The sequence below is a fragment of the Anguilla anguilla genome, chromosome 14 (assembly GCF_013347855.1).
Source record: "Anguilla anguilla isolate fAngAng1 chromosome 14, fAngAng1.pri, whole genome shotgun sequence".
NCBI classification, from domain to species: domain Eukaryota; kingdom Metazoa; phylum Chordata; class Actinopteri; order Anguilliformes; family Anguillidae; genus Anguilla; species Anguilla anguilla.
This window is the reverse complement of record NC_049214.1, coordinates 20,152,450-20,167,794: the sequence shown is the minus strand read 5'-3', so window position 1 is coordinate 20,167,794 and position 15,345 is coordinate 20,152,450. Positions and strand designations below refer to the sequence as shown.

The following is a 15,345-nucleotide window of genomic DNA, read 5'->3' as shown; positions in this document are numbered from 1 at the left end:
GCTATATTTCTTGCTTATTATCTTTGCAGTTATGCTTCTTCAAAAGAATAGCTTTGAAGTCTTTTTTCAAATATATGCCCAACCCAATTTAAAATTGTCACACGAACCACCAGAATTGGCCCAAAAACTATATCCTATAACTGGTTTCAGAATATGATCCTTAATATATTCAAATGTAAACATGAGAATTTCAGAACTACTTGTTCTCAAAATTTCCAATGATAGCTGTCTTGTTCCAGTTTTTGGCCTGAGATTTCAAATGTTTATATGAAAACCTAAATATGTTCAGTCAGATTACACATGCAAGTTTTTCACACAAGACAATCCATGAGAAAGTCATTCTGGGCACAAGCAAAATTTATTGAGTGTCTGTAGTACTACAATTGAACAGCAGAAAATGAGGTAAGAATCCCAGCTCAAGATTGCCTTGGCCTTGGTGGGTTGCCTTGGCTAACTTCCTGAAGTGACCATTTAAAAATGGCCCTGGAGGAGACTAATATGCCCTTGACAGATCTACATCTAGCAAGTCTTACGGTACGAGGCGTGACGTGACATCATTCTTACTGTCTCCACGGTTGCTGTGTGGATTTCTGTCACATTCAGAGCCGGTCTTAGAACCCCACCCAAAGCCAAAGCCCTCCCATTAGTAAAATTAAAGCCTGTTGTGTTTTAATCTCTCAATAAATCTCTCTTCCCATCTCACACTCACGTTCACTCTCCTCAAACGAGAGGATTACACAGAGAGGCAGGGGGAAATGCCAGCACATCTGTCACTCCCACGTCCCTTGTCATACGAGCGGAACAGCAGGTTGGTTGGATGTTTGTTTTTCATACTTCATACTGTTCAATGGTAGGAAGGAGCTTTGCAGCAGCCGAGTTCCCGAAAAGTAATCATGGCAGATACAAGATATAATCTGCAGTAGGACCCAACGGAGGATTAAAAAGTCTTTTTTAAATATGATTAGTTAACTCGGCACAATTGTGACAGCATCTTCATCGGGTTTTTTAAAAAGCCGATTCTTTATCAGTTTATTTATAAGCCAATTATTTATTTACCTCTGATCCACTGTTAATAGGCTGCGTGCAATATGATTATCGCTGCTTATTACCGTCTGATTAATGCAGATTTGAAGTTGAGGGATCCCAAGCCATGACAGAATAGCGTGGCGAGGAAGAAAGGAAGAAACAAGGATGAAAAGAACACACTTGGACCATCCTTGGTTTCACTCCTCTAATTGTCTGTCCGTTCTCCAGCGCTTTCATTGTGTTTGTTGTGCTTTTTCCCATGTTCCCCTGACAATGGAACGGCAGCACTGTGAAAGCATAATGAATTCCCTCTTGCTTTAAGTGTTTTAACCTTGATCTAGGAATGTCAGACCACCTCTTAACACTGTCACACGGCACTAATACAACGTAATCACCTTAGGTGCTAGACAGAAGTTTCTGCTGCTATTTTTGAGGGCCTTGTCATAACTATGGCAATAATGAAATTATCGGAGGCCACAAATTTTAACTAATATAATTAAAACTATACTAAGCGTCATTTCCAGGAAGTATTTTAAGCATCTAATAAAAAAAATTCTTAGAATTTCATTTCAGTATTAGGCACTGGATGTGACTGTACATTTTGCTGTGTGAATTCACCTGAAAGAAAATTGCAGTTATTTCGTGATTGTATTGACGCAATTCCCACCTTTAACTGTTGTAACTTAAATGTTAGTAGTATTTTTATAACATTTGGGCAAGAATTTCACAATTTATATTCACCTTAGCGACAGACTATATACGTCTAAGCCAAGTACCTCTACCACTACTGTATATACAGAGCTGGGGTGGACCATTTAAAGTGATGTATTGCTTCAAAATTTGCATTTGTTTCCCTAATTTTGTCAGTCAAAGCGGGCCAGTGATTCTTACAGTAGAAGTGCACTCGTCCAACATCAACAAGATAAACTGAGTCTGATAATCCTGCACTTCTCTCTCTGGCTCAGGGGTATAAATATAAATCTCTGCGAGATACTCCCGTGGCACAACGGGCCCGCCTCTTCCAAAGTAATCAGATTAGCGTCATTTCGGTGGATGCAATATTCGTACGAGAAAAGGCGGGGAACAAAATCAAACCTAGAAAAGCAACAAAAAAAAAATTTATTCTTTGTCAACTTTGTTGGTCAACAAAATTTATAGGTCAAGTTTGGTCAAGAGATAATCAATATGGAACAATTAAATGTAGTTTCTATTTAAACAAACATAAACCATCTGCCTCCTAGAGCACTAGAGCTAGAGGTTTAATCCAGATTACGACTGTGGCATAGCTGCTGCCGTTTTTTTTTTTTTTTTTTTCCTTTTGGCCTCTGTTGTCTGCTGTCAGAGTGCCCTTGACTACGCAGCCAGGCAGCCGGCTTGTTAGACAGGCTCTCATTGGGTTTTCGCTGCTCGGACACCAATCCAGGGGCGCAAGAGAAAAAACGGGCGTTTTTCTTTTTTTTTTCACCAAAAACATTTTTGATATAAAAGTGAGGTGGACCCTTGAGGCGCGATGTCTTTCTTCCTGAAGAGTATGGTCAGCAACCAGGTGAAGAACCTGGGTCTCGGCGGAGAGGAGAAGAGCGAGGACGCCGCCCCGGCTGACCCCGCCGCCGCCGCCGGAATGACTCGGGAGGAGTACGAGGAGTACCAGAAGCAGCTGGTGGAGGAGAAGTAAGTCACCAGCCTGTCCATTTGTCACAAAATGGAGGTGGGAGGGTACAGCAGAATATAGAAAGTATAACGATAGAGAGCTCTGTTTTTGGAGCTTTACTTTGAACATTGTAACTGACTTGCAAACACATCACATAAAACCCTTTCTAGTGAAAGAGTTCATTAGACAGGTACTCCAGTGAAATTTATTTTTATTTTTTTTATTTTTTCCAGGCGTTTAGGCCAATATTCAATGGTCTGTTTGGTGTTATTTTATTTTATGGCTACTGCTGGGTCTAGTTTTAACAGCTCAGTTTTTCACTCCACAATATAATTTCTTTTGTTTTTCATCTCAAGGTCACGATACAGCCATTGTGCCCAAGCACAAATTAATCACAGGGAATTCACAAAGCTCCATTTGTCGTTTTTTCAGCAGAGAATTCTGCCTTCAGAAAAGCATTCCTATCCCTTAATCTTCCACCACGGTGGTGCATTTTTGGTTTTGGGATTTGCAAGACTAGACTATTTAATCCAAGCAGCGCTGACGTAGTTGTGGGAACAAGCAGCAGCGATAGCAGGTATTTATGACTGGGGAACCTGATGTGATAATGCTGCTGCGTGCTCTGGAGGTCCAGAAAACCTTTGACATGACATCTGCCATGCCCTGAGATCAGCCAAGCAGCAAGCACCGTGGATCACGCAAACATGTCTGATATTACGCCTCTCAGCCTCATATTAACAGCCAGTCAACTCAGACGGAAAAGACAAAGCCCGGGGATTGTTGCATTGATCATTAATCTATTTATTTATTTTGGTCCAGCAGGCATTTGTATACTTGAGTTCAGTTTAAATGTGTGAATAAAAATAATTAGAAAGTCATTATTAGAAAGTCACCTTTTCATAATTATTGCACTGTGACTACAGAAAATATATATATTTATTATTTAATACAATCAGTAATAAGCACATTAAAAGGTATTACATAACACACAGTAATATCAGTACTGTGCCGTTAGTGGACCAGTAGGATATATATTTTTCTACATACTCTATTAAAAACCCAAACCTTGGATCAGTAATGGGGATTAAACTTGCCAGTGGAAACAGGGATCCAGGTGAGATGTAAAATGGAAGTCCTGACAAGTCCTTAAGAATTTCATGGTACTTCTCACAAAGAGCAAGAGTGTTAACCGGAGCGTTTTTGCCTAATCTCTAATCTGTTCCTGTCAATCTTATCCTCAAGTTTAATTGGTTAAAAATGTATGCCCCTCCACTGAGAGTTCTAGCACAAAATGGCTGCCATGCATTACACGCTGGCAGCTTATCAGGTGCTACCCCTCTCAATTACAGTAATACTGTTTTTATAGATCTTTGAATGAACTTAGCAGTGTAAAAATTAAACGGCATATCAAATACTATATTATATTGTCTATTAATTTAAATCAAAATAGACTGATTTATTCTTGCTTTGATAAGATGTGTCTAAGGTGTCACTTAAGGCCAAGAATGTAACACTTCGAAGAGGCAGCCAGTTATGGTCAAAAGACTCAAATTGTCCACATCCATGAATTGTCATAATTTTAATATCCAATATGATTTCTGTCAAGCAAGCAAACACAATGCCTTCTGGTAGTGTCAACGGCAAGTCATACTTAGAGACACAATAAGATTACACTGGCTGAGCCTCCTAAGTTTTTTATCCATGCTTATGTCCGAACCAAAAAGGTTCATGCAATTTATGGAGTCAAATTCCATGGAGCTAGGAGAAAAAGTCATGGTTGTGATTTATTATATTGGAAGTAGATATGAGGGGATCACTTTGTCACAAAAAAAGTTAACACATTTTGCCAACAAAGTCCCTTCATGTGATGGCTGGAGACATATACTGCACCACACTGAAACTGTAAAACTGGTTATTTGTTTTGCTCCCCAGTGTACACACTATGGAGAATTATATTTTCCCCAAAAAGCCCAAATTAAGTAAAAAACTGGAAGATGTGCTATTACAAAAAACATCCATTACTGTCATCCATTGTAAGAATCACAATGTTCAAGTCAAAGGCAAGATGCATTGTTTATGTTAGTTAACAAGAATAGTGACGGCAAAAGCAGTAGCCTAAATATTATCGGTTAAAATCTCATGCATTTCAAAGAAAGCTATGGTGCTGGGTTTGTAGTGCTTATGCGGTGAGTTTAGTATCATTTTAAACGTTACAGGTCTGTTACTGAATGAGTTGTACATCTGGTGTCTGACGTATTAAAGCAGCAGTCACAGGAGGTAATGCAATCAAATCTCTTTTTCACATTCCAGGATGCAAAGAGATGCTGACTTCTTGCATAAGAAAGCTGAGAGGGCAACTTTAAGGACATGTTTAAGAGAAAAATACAGGCTCCCGAAGGTAAGTATAATATATATATATTTGTGCTGATCATTGTTCAACTTAAATGCCCTAGTTAAGAAGTTTACCCAGATGTCAGAGGTCTAATTTGCAAGAGCCAAAGGCTGTGTCTAACCCCCTTACAGTGTCCTGAGTTCAACTGCATACAGGAAGGAAAAGATACACAAGTAAGGTCAGAAGTTTAAAGCAAGAAAAAAATAAGGCTTCATACTAAGGACTTGCAGGTCCCACATGCAAGTCCCATAGCGTATCCTGACCTTAAACTTGCATTTAGCACTTAGTGGAGGTGTCTGCATTAGCCATACCAAACCATACCATACCATACCATGCCATGCCATTAGCCATAACAAACTGGAAGCATTGAGTAGCATGGGAGGCAGAACCATGCCCATGTATTTGACTGACTACTACATTTCTAGCGAACTCAACAACGGAAGGAGTAGGGAAAAGTATTAGCACAGATGAGTTAGGCTGTTGACTTTAAACACAAACTGATAACGAGTGAATACTGATTGATTATATGGACTGTCCACACTAAAAGGTTTTTATTTTAATGTGATTAAATTATATTTTGATGCCATCATTTTTTCATTATGATGTCATATAGAGCATGCTCAGTTATATTAAACATTCCATTTAATGTAAATATTGGAAAATATCATTCAAATAGCAGTGAGTTTAGGGCTGTTCAATGTGGCTATGTCTACAACTTAGTCTGATAACCATTACAAGTGATATACTGTATGCCTGTATTCCCCACTGTGTGAACCCTGTATGGATCCAACAATGCAATCTATTAGCTTAACAATGGGGGGACAATTGCAACCAAGCAAGAGTTTGCAGTAGTACACATTCTGTAGAAGAACAATAGTTTGAGCCATTGGCAAGCCAACTGAAAACCCTACCTTGATGCTGTTGTATGCATACAGTATTTGGATATGTAATGTATTGCTTAACTCATTGGTACTGGTGCATTTCATTGAGATTCATGAGTAATATTCTTCCAAAAATGTTACTGTTTTTAGTAACTGAAGGAGGTTTTGCTTCTTTGTGTTAATTCATGCTTCATCTGTGTATGAAGTATATATTTTCATATGTGAACTATGTAATGTTATTGTTAAACAATAAAAATAATTACTTAAAAAAGACAAGTGTAAAAAAAAAAAAGTACAAAAATGCTTAAAATATGCTGTTCCTGTTATTCTGATTTTTATATAGTCTCCTAAAATGGATCTTTCAAACACAAAGAATTTAAGAAGATCTGATGGGTTTTGATTGTCTCTCCATGGCAACCAACCATTGGGATAGGAATACTACTTCATTTTGGATTAAAAATAACATTCAGCCATTGACAGAACCACAGCACAATATATTAAAATGCCCCCTTGAGTGGCATTACAGTAAATGGCAATATAGTTAAATCAATTCCTGGCATAACAAGCACAGGAGGACTGTGTTCTTCCTCTACACTAGTTTTCATCCACTCACATACTCAAGTACAGCCAAAATCACATTGTGTGAAAAACAAACTAATATATCTGTAGATAATTTTCAATGAATATATGTGTCACATATGTATAATATGTATAAACATTTCAAAAGAGACTAAATAGAGCTCAATGCATTATTATAAATCACATGCTCAAAGTATAGTTGCATTCTGAGAAAACTTTCTAAATCTCGATATGCCAACGCATGGCAGACAACTGGCTATCAAGAAGTATGTCTTAAACGGATACATTTTTGTAAACTTGGTACATTGTCTTGTGGGTGACTCATACTGCTTTTAATTCTTTCTGTAGTAATGAGCCTCAGTTTTGTTGGTGAATCTTTATAACTGACCATGATAAACCTCACGTGACTTTGAGCTTTATTGCTTAAGCTATGCACCTCACAAGTCTTTTACTGCACTCATTATTGAAAATTATGCCTGAAAGACAATGCCAGATGGCGAGCATCAGGAGCTTCACACTACCACCTTTGCCCTGTCTCCTCTGACTCATGATGTGATCCTGCATCAGTCTTTCAAACACATCAGTCAGCATGTTATGAATGGCCTGTTATCAAGCAGCCACTGAAACCTTAAGTTATCCCAAATATCATTTGAGCTACAATTGTTATCAGCTTTGAATCACAACTAATGGTTTATATGTATATACCTGTATATTATAACCTGATGTTTATGTGGTCCTACATTTGGAACTTCTCAAATAAAATGTGCATTAGGACAAACGCATAAAATACCTATCGGTTGTAAGAACTCTATGGTGCTGAATGGTCTCCATATAAACTGTGCTTTTAAATGTCCTCTTTTCCCAGAGTGAGCAGGATGAGAACATGATCCAGATGGCAGGAGATGATGTGGATGTGCCCGAGGAGCTGCTGAAGATGGTTGACGAGGATGCCACAGAGGAGGAGGAGAAGGACTCCATTTTTGGTCAGATACAGAACCTTCAGAACATGGACATGGACCAGATTAAGGAGAAGGCACAGGCCACCCTAACCGACATGAAAACCAAGGCTGAGGAAAAGTGCTCCATTATGTAACACGAGAAACAGCTCCTGCCAGTCTCTGGATGTCCTTTTCCCCTGGTTCATGGGCAATCAGTTAAGCCTGACAGTATTTTTTTCCAGGCAGGTACTTCAAAATAGCCAGCCTGGATTTAACCTCTAAATTGATGTTTTAATCCATTAGGTTTTTGTATAAATTGTCTGAATAAAATGTTTAGATTGTTTCTGCTTCTGTTAATTGATCATTCCTTTCCACAAATAAATATGTTAAATTTTACCCATTGTATATGCAAACAGGTAATGTTTCGACAGCATGTAATTGGCTTATTGATGTGACACCATAAAGAAATGTGTGATGTATGGTTGACAATGACGGTGGCGCTGGTTCGCTTAAACAACAGATCACTTTGAGAAATCGCTGTTTCTTCTTTGTGAAGTTGGGTACACAGCAGATCTGCCAAATCTATAGTACGTCACAGAGCTCTGAATTAAATTATGAATGTAAAATCTGAAAAAGACATCAATTGAAAGGTCATATGTTCAAGCCAGTAGGACGTGCATTAGCCTTTGCAATGTGAATGATTGTGCCCATTGTCCTTAATAAATTAATTAATTTGTGGATCACGACACTTGCCTGTCTGTACTTTATAGCATATACTTCAATAACAATTTTTCAACCTTACACCAAGCACCAAATTAGTCTGTATATTGTTTTGATATCATTGGTTGTGTAGATAAAACCTTAAAATATTATCAGACCAGCCTTCCATAGTCACAAAAAAGACCATTCACAAATTCCCATACATTGGACCTCCATATATGTAAAAACATATTTTTGTTACCAGGGCACTCTTGCCTTACTACCTGGAAAAAGCAACCACAATATGAACAAACAGGCACATGCCAGCTAAGACACTGGTCAGATAAGCAAAAAGGCCACATAAAATTAACGACACAGTTAATGAGCAATGGATTATGCTCAAAATATTGGGGAAATGTTTGTTATTCTAAAAAAAACTGAGAAAAAAAAATCACATTATTTTCCAAAAGTTTCCTTATAAATAAAATGCAATTCCACTATAAGTTCATCTCAGCTCTAAGAAACTATTATCCTGTTTCACTTATAAAGTAAGGTAAAAACGAACATAAAATATATTTGTCACCCATCACTGTGGGGAAAGGCAAAGATCTCTCAAATAAAAAGAGACAAATGGGAGTTGACCTACATAAATCAATGATACAAAAAAAAAAAACTTAATATGCTACTTAATACTACCAGCTAAGGCAATAATTAAGAGCTTTGATGCCAGCAGAACAGTAGCAAACTTGCCTGCTAGAGGGCGCAAGTGTGTCTTGCCTTTCTCACTCCACAGTGATGAAGATGGCTCAGGAGGTAAAGACAACTCCAAGGGCCATAACTGGAGAATAACAGAACTTGGTTGTATCTTGGGGTCATCAAGCTTCCAAATTAACAATTACAGTAGATACCAACTCCATACAATAGGTCAGAGTTACCAAAAAGCCTTTTTGGAAAGCAATCATCAAACCTCAGCCCCAGGAGTTCTTGGCATGGCATGGCATTGGTACTTAGATTGGCACCAGGTGTTATGTTCAGACCAAAATTCAGATCTTTTGTCACACACCGGCAGTGGTTTTGGTATGGAATAAAGGATGCATTTTCAGCCTCAGATCCACTGTAAAATGTGGTGGTGAAATTTGCTGTAACAGTTTACTCAGAAGCCTGGTTACCTCTGCAGGAGGCTGAAACTTAGTAGTACTGAAAGGGGATCTTCTAGCAAGATGGCGACCCCAAGCATCAATATTCAAAGGAATTGTTAACTGATCGCAAAAGTAGCATTCAGAAATGTAAACGTGGTCTAAGTCGCTCTGGATAAGAGCATCTGCTAAATGCCTGTAATGTAATGTAACATGAGCAATGACCATGGATGGAAAGGTACTGTATGGAGGAAGATCCTATGACTTATGCCAGAGGTGCCAAGGGAAGTACTGGAATTAATATAGTTGTGTTGTCTCTATTTACCTCAGTAAACAATTTTTATCATAAGAAATCAGTTGGATTACAATAAATATCAATGCTTATAGCAAAGAGACTAAATTTTGTCACTCCATACTGATCTATTTGTTATATTTGAATGTTTTCATGTAAAGTCGATGATGGTTACAATGGCAATACCAACCAATTAGAGTAAATGAAGTAACTTCTGGTGATTAATCCTTGCTTAAAATTAGCACACAAGCTTGAGGATCAAAATTGCATCCAGGACAATTAGCACAAATCAGTTTAAAGGTTACTTTTCATCATCAATAATTTCAAGCTCATCTGCATGTTCGGTATGCAGAGCAAATGTCTCCCTAATTTAATAGGTTATCCAGTTTGGGTTTTGTTTTTTCGTTGGTTGGAAAGAAATTACATTCTTTTCAAATAAAAAAAACATGTCATTATTTCATGTCCTTGACTCCCAATAACACAAGAATAAGATAAAGAATAGCTTTTCAATGTAATTACATACAGGATTCAGATACTGACGAACTGCTGCAAACAATAGGACATCATACACATTCAGAAATGTTTACTTTTTCTGAATAGCAGGATTTCGAAGGCAACAGTAGTTCTAAAACTAGTTCAAGTGCATTTTGACTATTTCAAATCACTCATTCAAAATAATGAAAGGAGAAGAGAAGAGATACTGGTCAAACTGATTAAATCACATAGACCTTGTTAAAAAGTAGCTGGTATAATTTACAATAACCCATGTTTTCCTTGCTTAAACCTAAAATAGATTTATGAATGGAAGACAGGTATTAATTTACGCAATATTACATTTGTTGCCAGTCTTTTTCTGTTTGGTTTTAAAATATTTCAGGATATTTTTTCATAATTTAGAAAATATGAATTCTGAAATTGCAATAATGTAAAATATCTAACTGAGGTGCAAAAAAAAAAGTAAAATCTACAGTAATGTAGGAATATTTAATCTTTTTAGACATGGTTTCTTCTGTTGACACAATACACATCTTATAAAGCATGGGCTGTTCTTCACAGACTTGATGCAGAACTGAATTCATTAATTGTCCATACAAGAAACAATTAAAGTGAAGTCTCCACTTTTTTCTGTTTTCAGCAGCAATGCTAATTACCCATAAAAACATTATTTTCAAGATATGTAAGCACTTCAAATAAATCCATCAAAATACTCAAAATAGTCACATGACCAATGTGTACTGATTCCCATTTACTACGTGCACATGAACTCTACCCCCATATCTCATTTATAGGGTTTTATGATGGGGTTATATAGAGTAACCCAGAAATTATTAAAATTCCCATATTAAATGATTTTTTAAAAGTTTAAAATGTTCTAAGAATGGGGTACCCAGCCCTACCCAGTCTTGAGAGACATCCAACAGGTTTTCAAACAGCTCTTAACTACTCAAGATTCCAGAGTTATTCAAGTACCTTCATCTAAAAATTAACCCTTTAGGGTACAGATTACACAGGCTAGCTAAGACACTAAAGATTTGATACGTTATTTTATATAGTCGCTCAGTATGATAGGTTAGTATTGCAATTGAATGACATCTTTTTAACCATTGAGTGGTAAACGTGCCCCTTAGTTGCTGGATGCCATTATAAAACTCAAACTGAAAACAACAACAGGTAATGTTGCAAACTAACACTGAATAGCATATAATGTACATTTACAAGTCCAGTACTGGTCTCATTATAAGTGAATGCTTGGTGAGAGCATAACCAGCAGGTAGACCCCCTTTTTTCAGAAGGAAAAATGTAAGATAATAATTTGTTTTATGGTGACCAGCTGAGATATTGCTCACTGTTCATGTTCTTATCTTTGAGATAACAAAATACATGTATTTTTCTCTACATTGAGTTATTGTGTCATTCCCACAAAAATGTTCTTCAGCGAAGTGTTGCACAGCTTATTTAAATTAATTAATAACACTTGCAACTTTATTTATTGTAGCCTGAATTTGGTCCAAAGTTCTCAATCTGTCTGTGGCCTGGATGATCAATGCAATATATTCTTACTGCACCTGTTCATGCATATAAGCTTAGAAGTATGAGCACATGTTGCAAAATACTGTAATTAATACTTTAAGAAACGTTATTTTGTTTGTAACATCCTTGGAACTTTGGTTTGTTAAATATTGGTTAATATTTTTCATGTTTCAGGATTAAAATAGCTTAGAACTTGTATTATTTTGTTTATCTGTATCAAGGGCACAAACAATTATAGAGGGTACTGTACTGTATATGAAAATACAAAATATCTGATATGAAAGAAAAAAATATCAATGGCATTTTCCCAAGAAATAATTATGAACATTGTATCACATCAACCAATCATGCATATTTTCAAGGACATAAATTATGCTGGAATGAGGTTATGAAGAAAGTATTTTTGCCACTCGGGGATAAAAGAAACATGTGCTTTTATGTTCTGTGCATACGCTCCCTCACTAATTATTCTGAAATACACAATAGCCCAAACATGGTTCATTACTACCGCTTAATCAATGACACTACTCTTTTGTTTTCTTGCCTGCTGAGTATGTCATTTCAAGTCTTGTGAATAAAAGAACAGCACTAAAAAGCTTCATTTGACTATGAAAGAAAACAGTTCAGCAATAAAGTTGTAAACATCATGAAACCATTAGAGCAAATTTTTCGTGAATTCAGGGATTGAAAGTCAACAATATCTATTCCAGTTTTTCTAATATGGAAATGCATAAGCAACATGACAGTACAATCACACGTGACTACTATTATCCTTTTGCTGTGAATTTCTAGGGATAGAGCAAATCATTGCATAGCTTAAATTCACATTTTTTGTAGATACTGTGTCCAGAGCAACCAAGGCACGAGTGGATTAAGACAGAGTTTTAAAAATAAAAGTTTTGAGTGAGTGTGCTTTAAAATCGAATTTCAAAACGAATAAAGCTCACAGCAATTAAACTGAAGCTTGATTCAATATTGACCTTGAATCGAGGATAGCACGTGTAATATTTAACAGGACCATGTGCATGGCAGTACACATAGCTTAAATCCTGAGCTGACAAAGGAGTACAGTAACTCAGTTGCCAATTGTGGAATGAAAACAAAACTATTTTCAAAAGGTCTGACGCTACAAAAGGAAAAAACAAAGTGCACAGTCATCTGTGGGCTCACTCATATCGACAGTAATATGCATGGATACGCATTATTCAAAGTCTGAATATTTCAGTAATATAAATATACTTATAATTATACATATAATAAGTTAATATACTACAAGTAAAGCAAATATAAATATTCATAATATAGTTATAAATATACTCAAATATACTTAATTACTACTGTATGACAGTAAATAATATTCACATTTTACATGAACCTTTTTTAATTGTAGCCTATCTTTATGATGACAATACAAGGAAGGTATGCAAGCTTAGAAGTGACTATAAATGTGTTTTTAAAAGTAATCACATAGTACACCACTGCAGCTGAACTGAATATGTGATTGTTTCCCCATCATGCTCTTATAGGAGTGTGGATGCACCAATACAAACTAAAAGTGACTATAAAGCAGGGGTGGGCAATTCTGGTCCTGGAGGGCTGGTTTCCCTGGTTAAATTAGCTAATTGGCTGTATATGTGAATATTGGTTCACTTGTAGATTACAGTAAAATATTTAATTTAGTGACACGAGAAAAGTCTTTAGCTATCATGTATGTTCTTATCAACAAATGAAGCTAAAATGTCAGATGGTGTAAATGTTAGGGCTAATTAATAATTAAGTCTAGAAGTTGGCACTAAATCCAGAAACAGATACGACCCTCATATGCTGTAAAACATAACAACAGGTGTGAACAGACCACCTCGATATCTGTTTCAATCAAGTTTTCTTTCTGTGTCTATTTTAGCACTGTTTGAGCATTGTAAAAAGTACAAAAATGCAGAAATGTGTATTTGGTGTAATAGGAATATTCAATTGTAACTGAAAATGACTCAGTATAAGGTAGTGAATTGTCAACAATCCATTAAATTGCATCCTCCTTTTGTGGTGCATCATATTTATAGCCAACCCACCCAAATGAAATTATTCTCTAAGATGAGTTAGTAAATTTATCTTTTAATTGCTGCAATCAAGAAACATTGTATGTGTCTTTTTCCAATTCCTTTAACTTAATAAAGAGTAAATATGAGTGTTCAGTGAAGCTCAGAATAATAATAATAATAATAATAATAATAATAATAACAACAACAACAACATGGATGAACAAAAGGTTAACCTCAATATTCCAGAGCTGGCCTTGAGCCTGTATAGCCACAATTTACCGAAGAGATGTATTTAATTCAATTTACTGCAATATTTCGTTGAATGTTGCAATGTTAGTGTTGCAGCACTAGGCAACAATAAACCCCAAGGTGTGGGGAGAACACAATAGAAGGCTCCACAGTAATTAGAATGTTTGTCTACGTGAATATACATGACAATTAGCACAACAGGAATTATATTTCTATATTCTCATTGCGAATCTCACACATGGTCAGGCAATAGCAAATGCGATGAAAAACGACAAAACCAACTGAACAAGATCCCCACTTAGAATACATTGTTGATTTTAAGAAAACAAAAGCCTCGTAAATTTCTCCTCGCGCGTTTTTGTCCTTTAGAGCTGTTAAAGCTTAAAATGCTCTCCTTATGTTCTGAACACTTATTCAGTCAGTGGTAAACCATGGATAAAATCACCTTCAATAATTAGGAGAAGCTAAATAGTTTTAAAGGGCATTAACTTTTTAAGAAGAAAAAACCTAATCCCCTTAAACAGCGTGTGGGCAAGGGATTAACAAACTGCTGTCAATTTATGTTTAGTGCTAATTACACATATCCCTTCAATATTGAGGAAGTTAGTAAATTCTTCCAATTAATTGCGCCTATAAATTGCAGTCAGATTTTTGAATCTCTAATAACCACATTCTTGCCCCCTTAAATTATTGAATGGTGCGACAAAATACAAAATACGATAGGCCGATAGTCAACATTACTTGTCTATTATGTTCCACGTTTAACTGAACGTTTTCGATTACACTCATCTTAAAGTTTGATTCATCTGTCTATTTAGACGTCTCACTATGCCATTGTATTATTTAGTTCCAATAGCCAAAAAGTAAAAATAAATAAATAAACAATTTTCTTTTCATTTTGACGTGTCTCCATATCATTGTTTTAAAGCAGACCATAGGCTGGCTCTGCAGAGGACTATAGGATGTTTTTAGAATAAGCGTTCTCTATATTTGAACAGCTGCACTTGCGATTTTTGAGAATACAGACGATTATTATTATTATTATTATTATTATTGCTGCGAGGTAGGCTAAGTAAAAATATGTTCCGGAAGTAATTTTCGGATATAAGGCATTATATTAGCATACACTACAAATAATGCATCGTTTTAGGCAGTCATCTGTCCTTGAAAACTATATGGTTTTCCGAGTCAATTTTAGCGGAATTGTTTACTAGATGACCAAAAAACGTGATGTGCCCATCAGTATAAATGTAACAGCTGTTACAATTATGCCGCCTCTGAGTTGCTATAGCAAACAACATGCTTTTGTTTTGTTATATGTTTACGAAATGCCAGCAAAAGTGAAAACTAGAGGGTTGGTACCCAGGGAGGTCATGGAGAGGGCTTCACATTTAGAGATTAGGGACAGTAGATGGTGTTGAAATACATCTAC

The 15,345-nt window shown here is 36.2% G+C and overlaps 1 protein-coding gene across 1 annotated transcript; it reads left to right on the top strand.

Moving 5' to 3' along the window:
* The first annotated feature begins 1,367 nt into the window (after positions 1-1,367).
* Positions 1,368-8,213, top strand: cplx4a (complexin 4a). The gene is made up of 3 exons (XM_035391751.1): positions 1,368-2,697; positions 4,988-5,075; positions 7,395-8,213. The coding sequence occupies exons 1-3, from the start codon at positions 2,537-2,539 to the stop codon at positions 7,620-7,622; spliced, it is 477 nt and encodes a 158-aa protein (XP_035247642.1). The 5' UTR covers positions 1,368-2,536; the 3' UTR covers positions 7,623-8,213.
* The last annotated feature ends 7,132 nt before the right edge of the window (positions 8,214-15,345 follow it).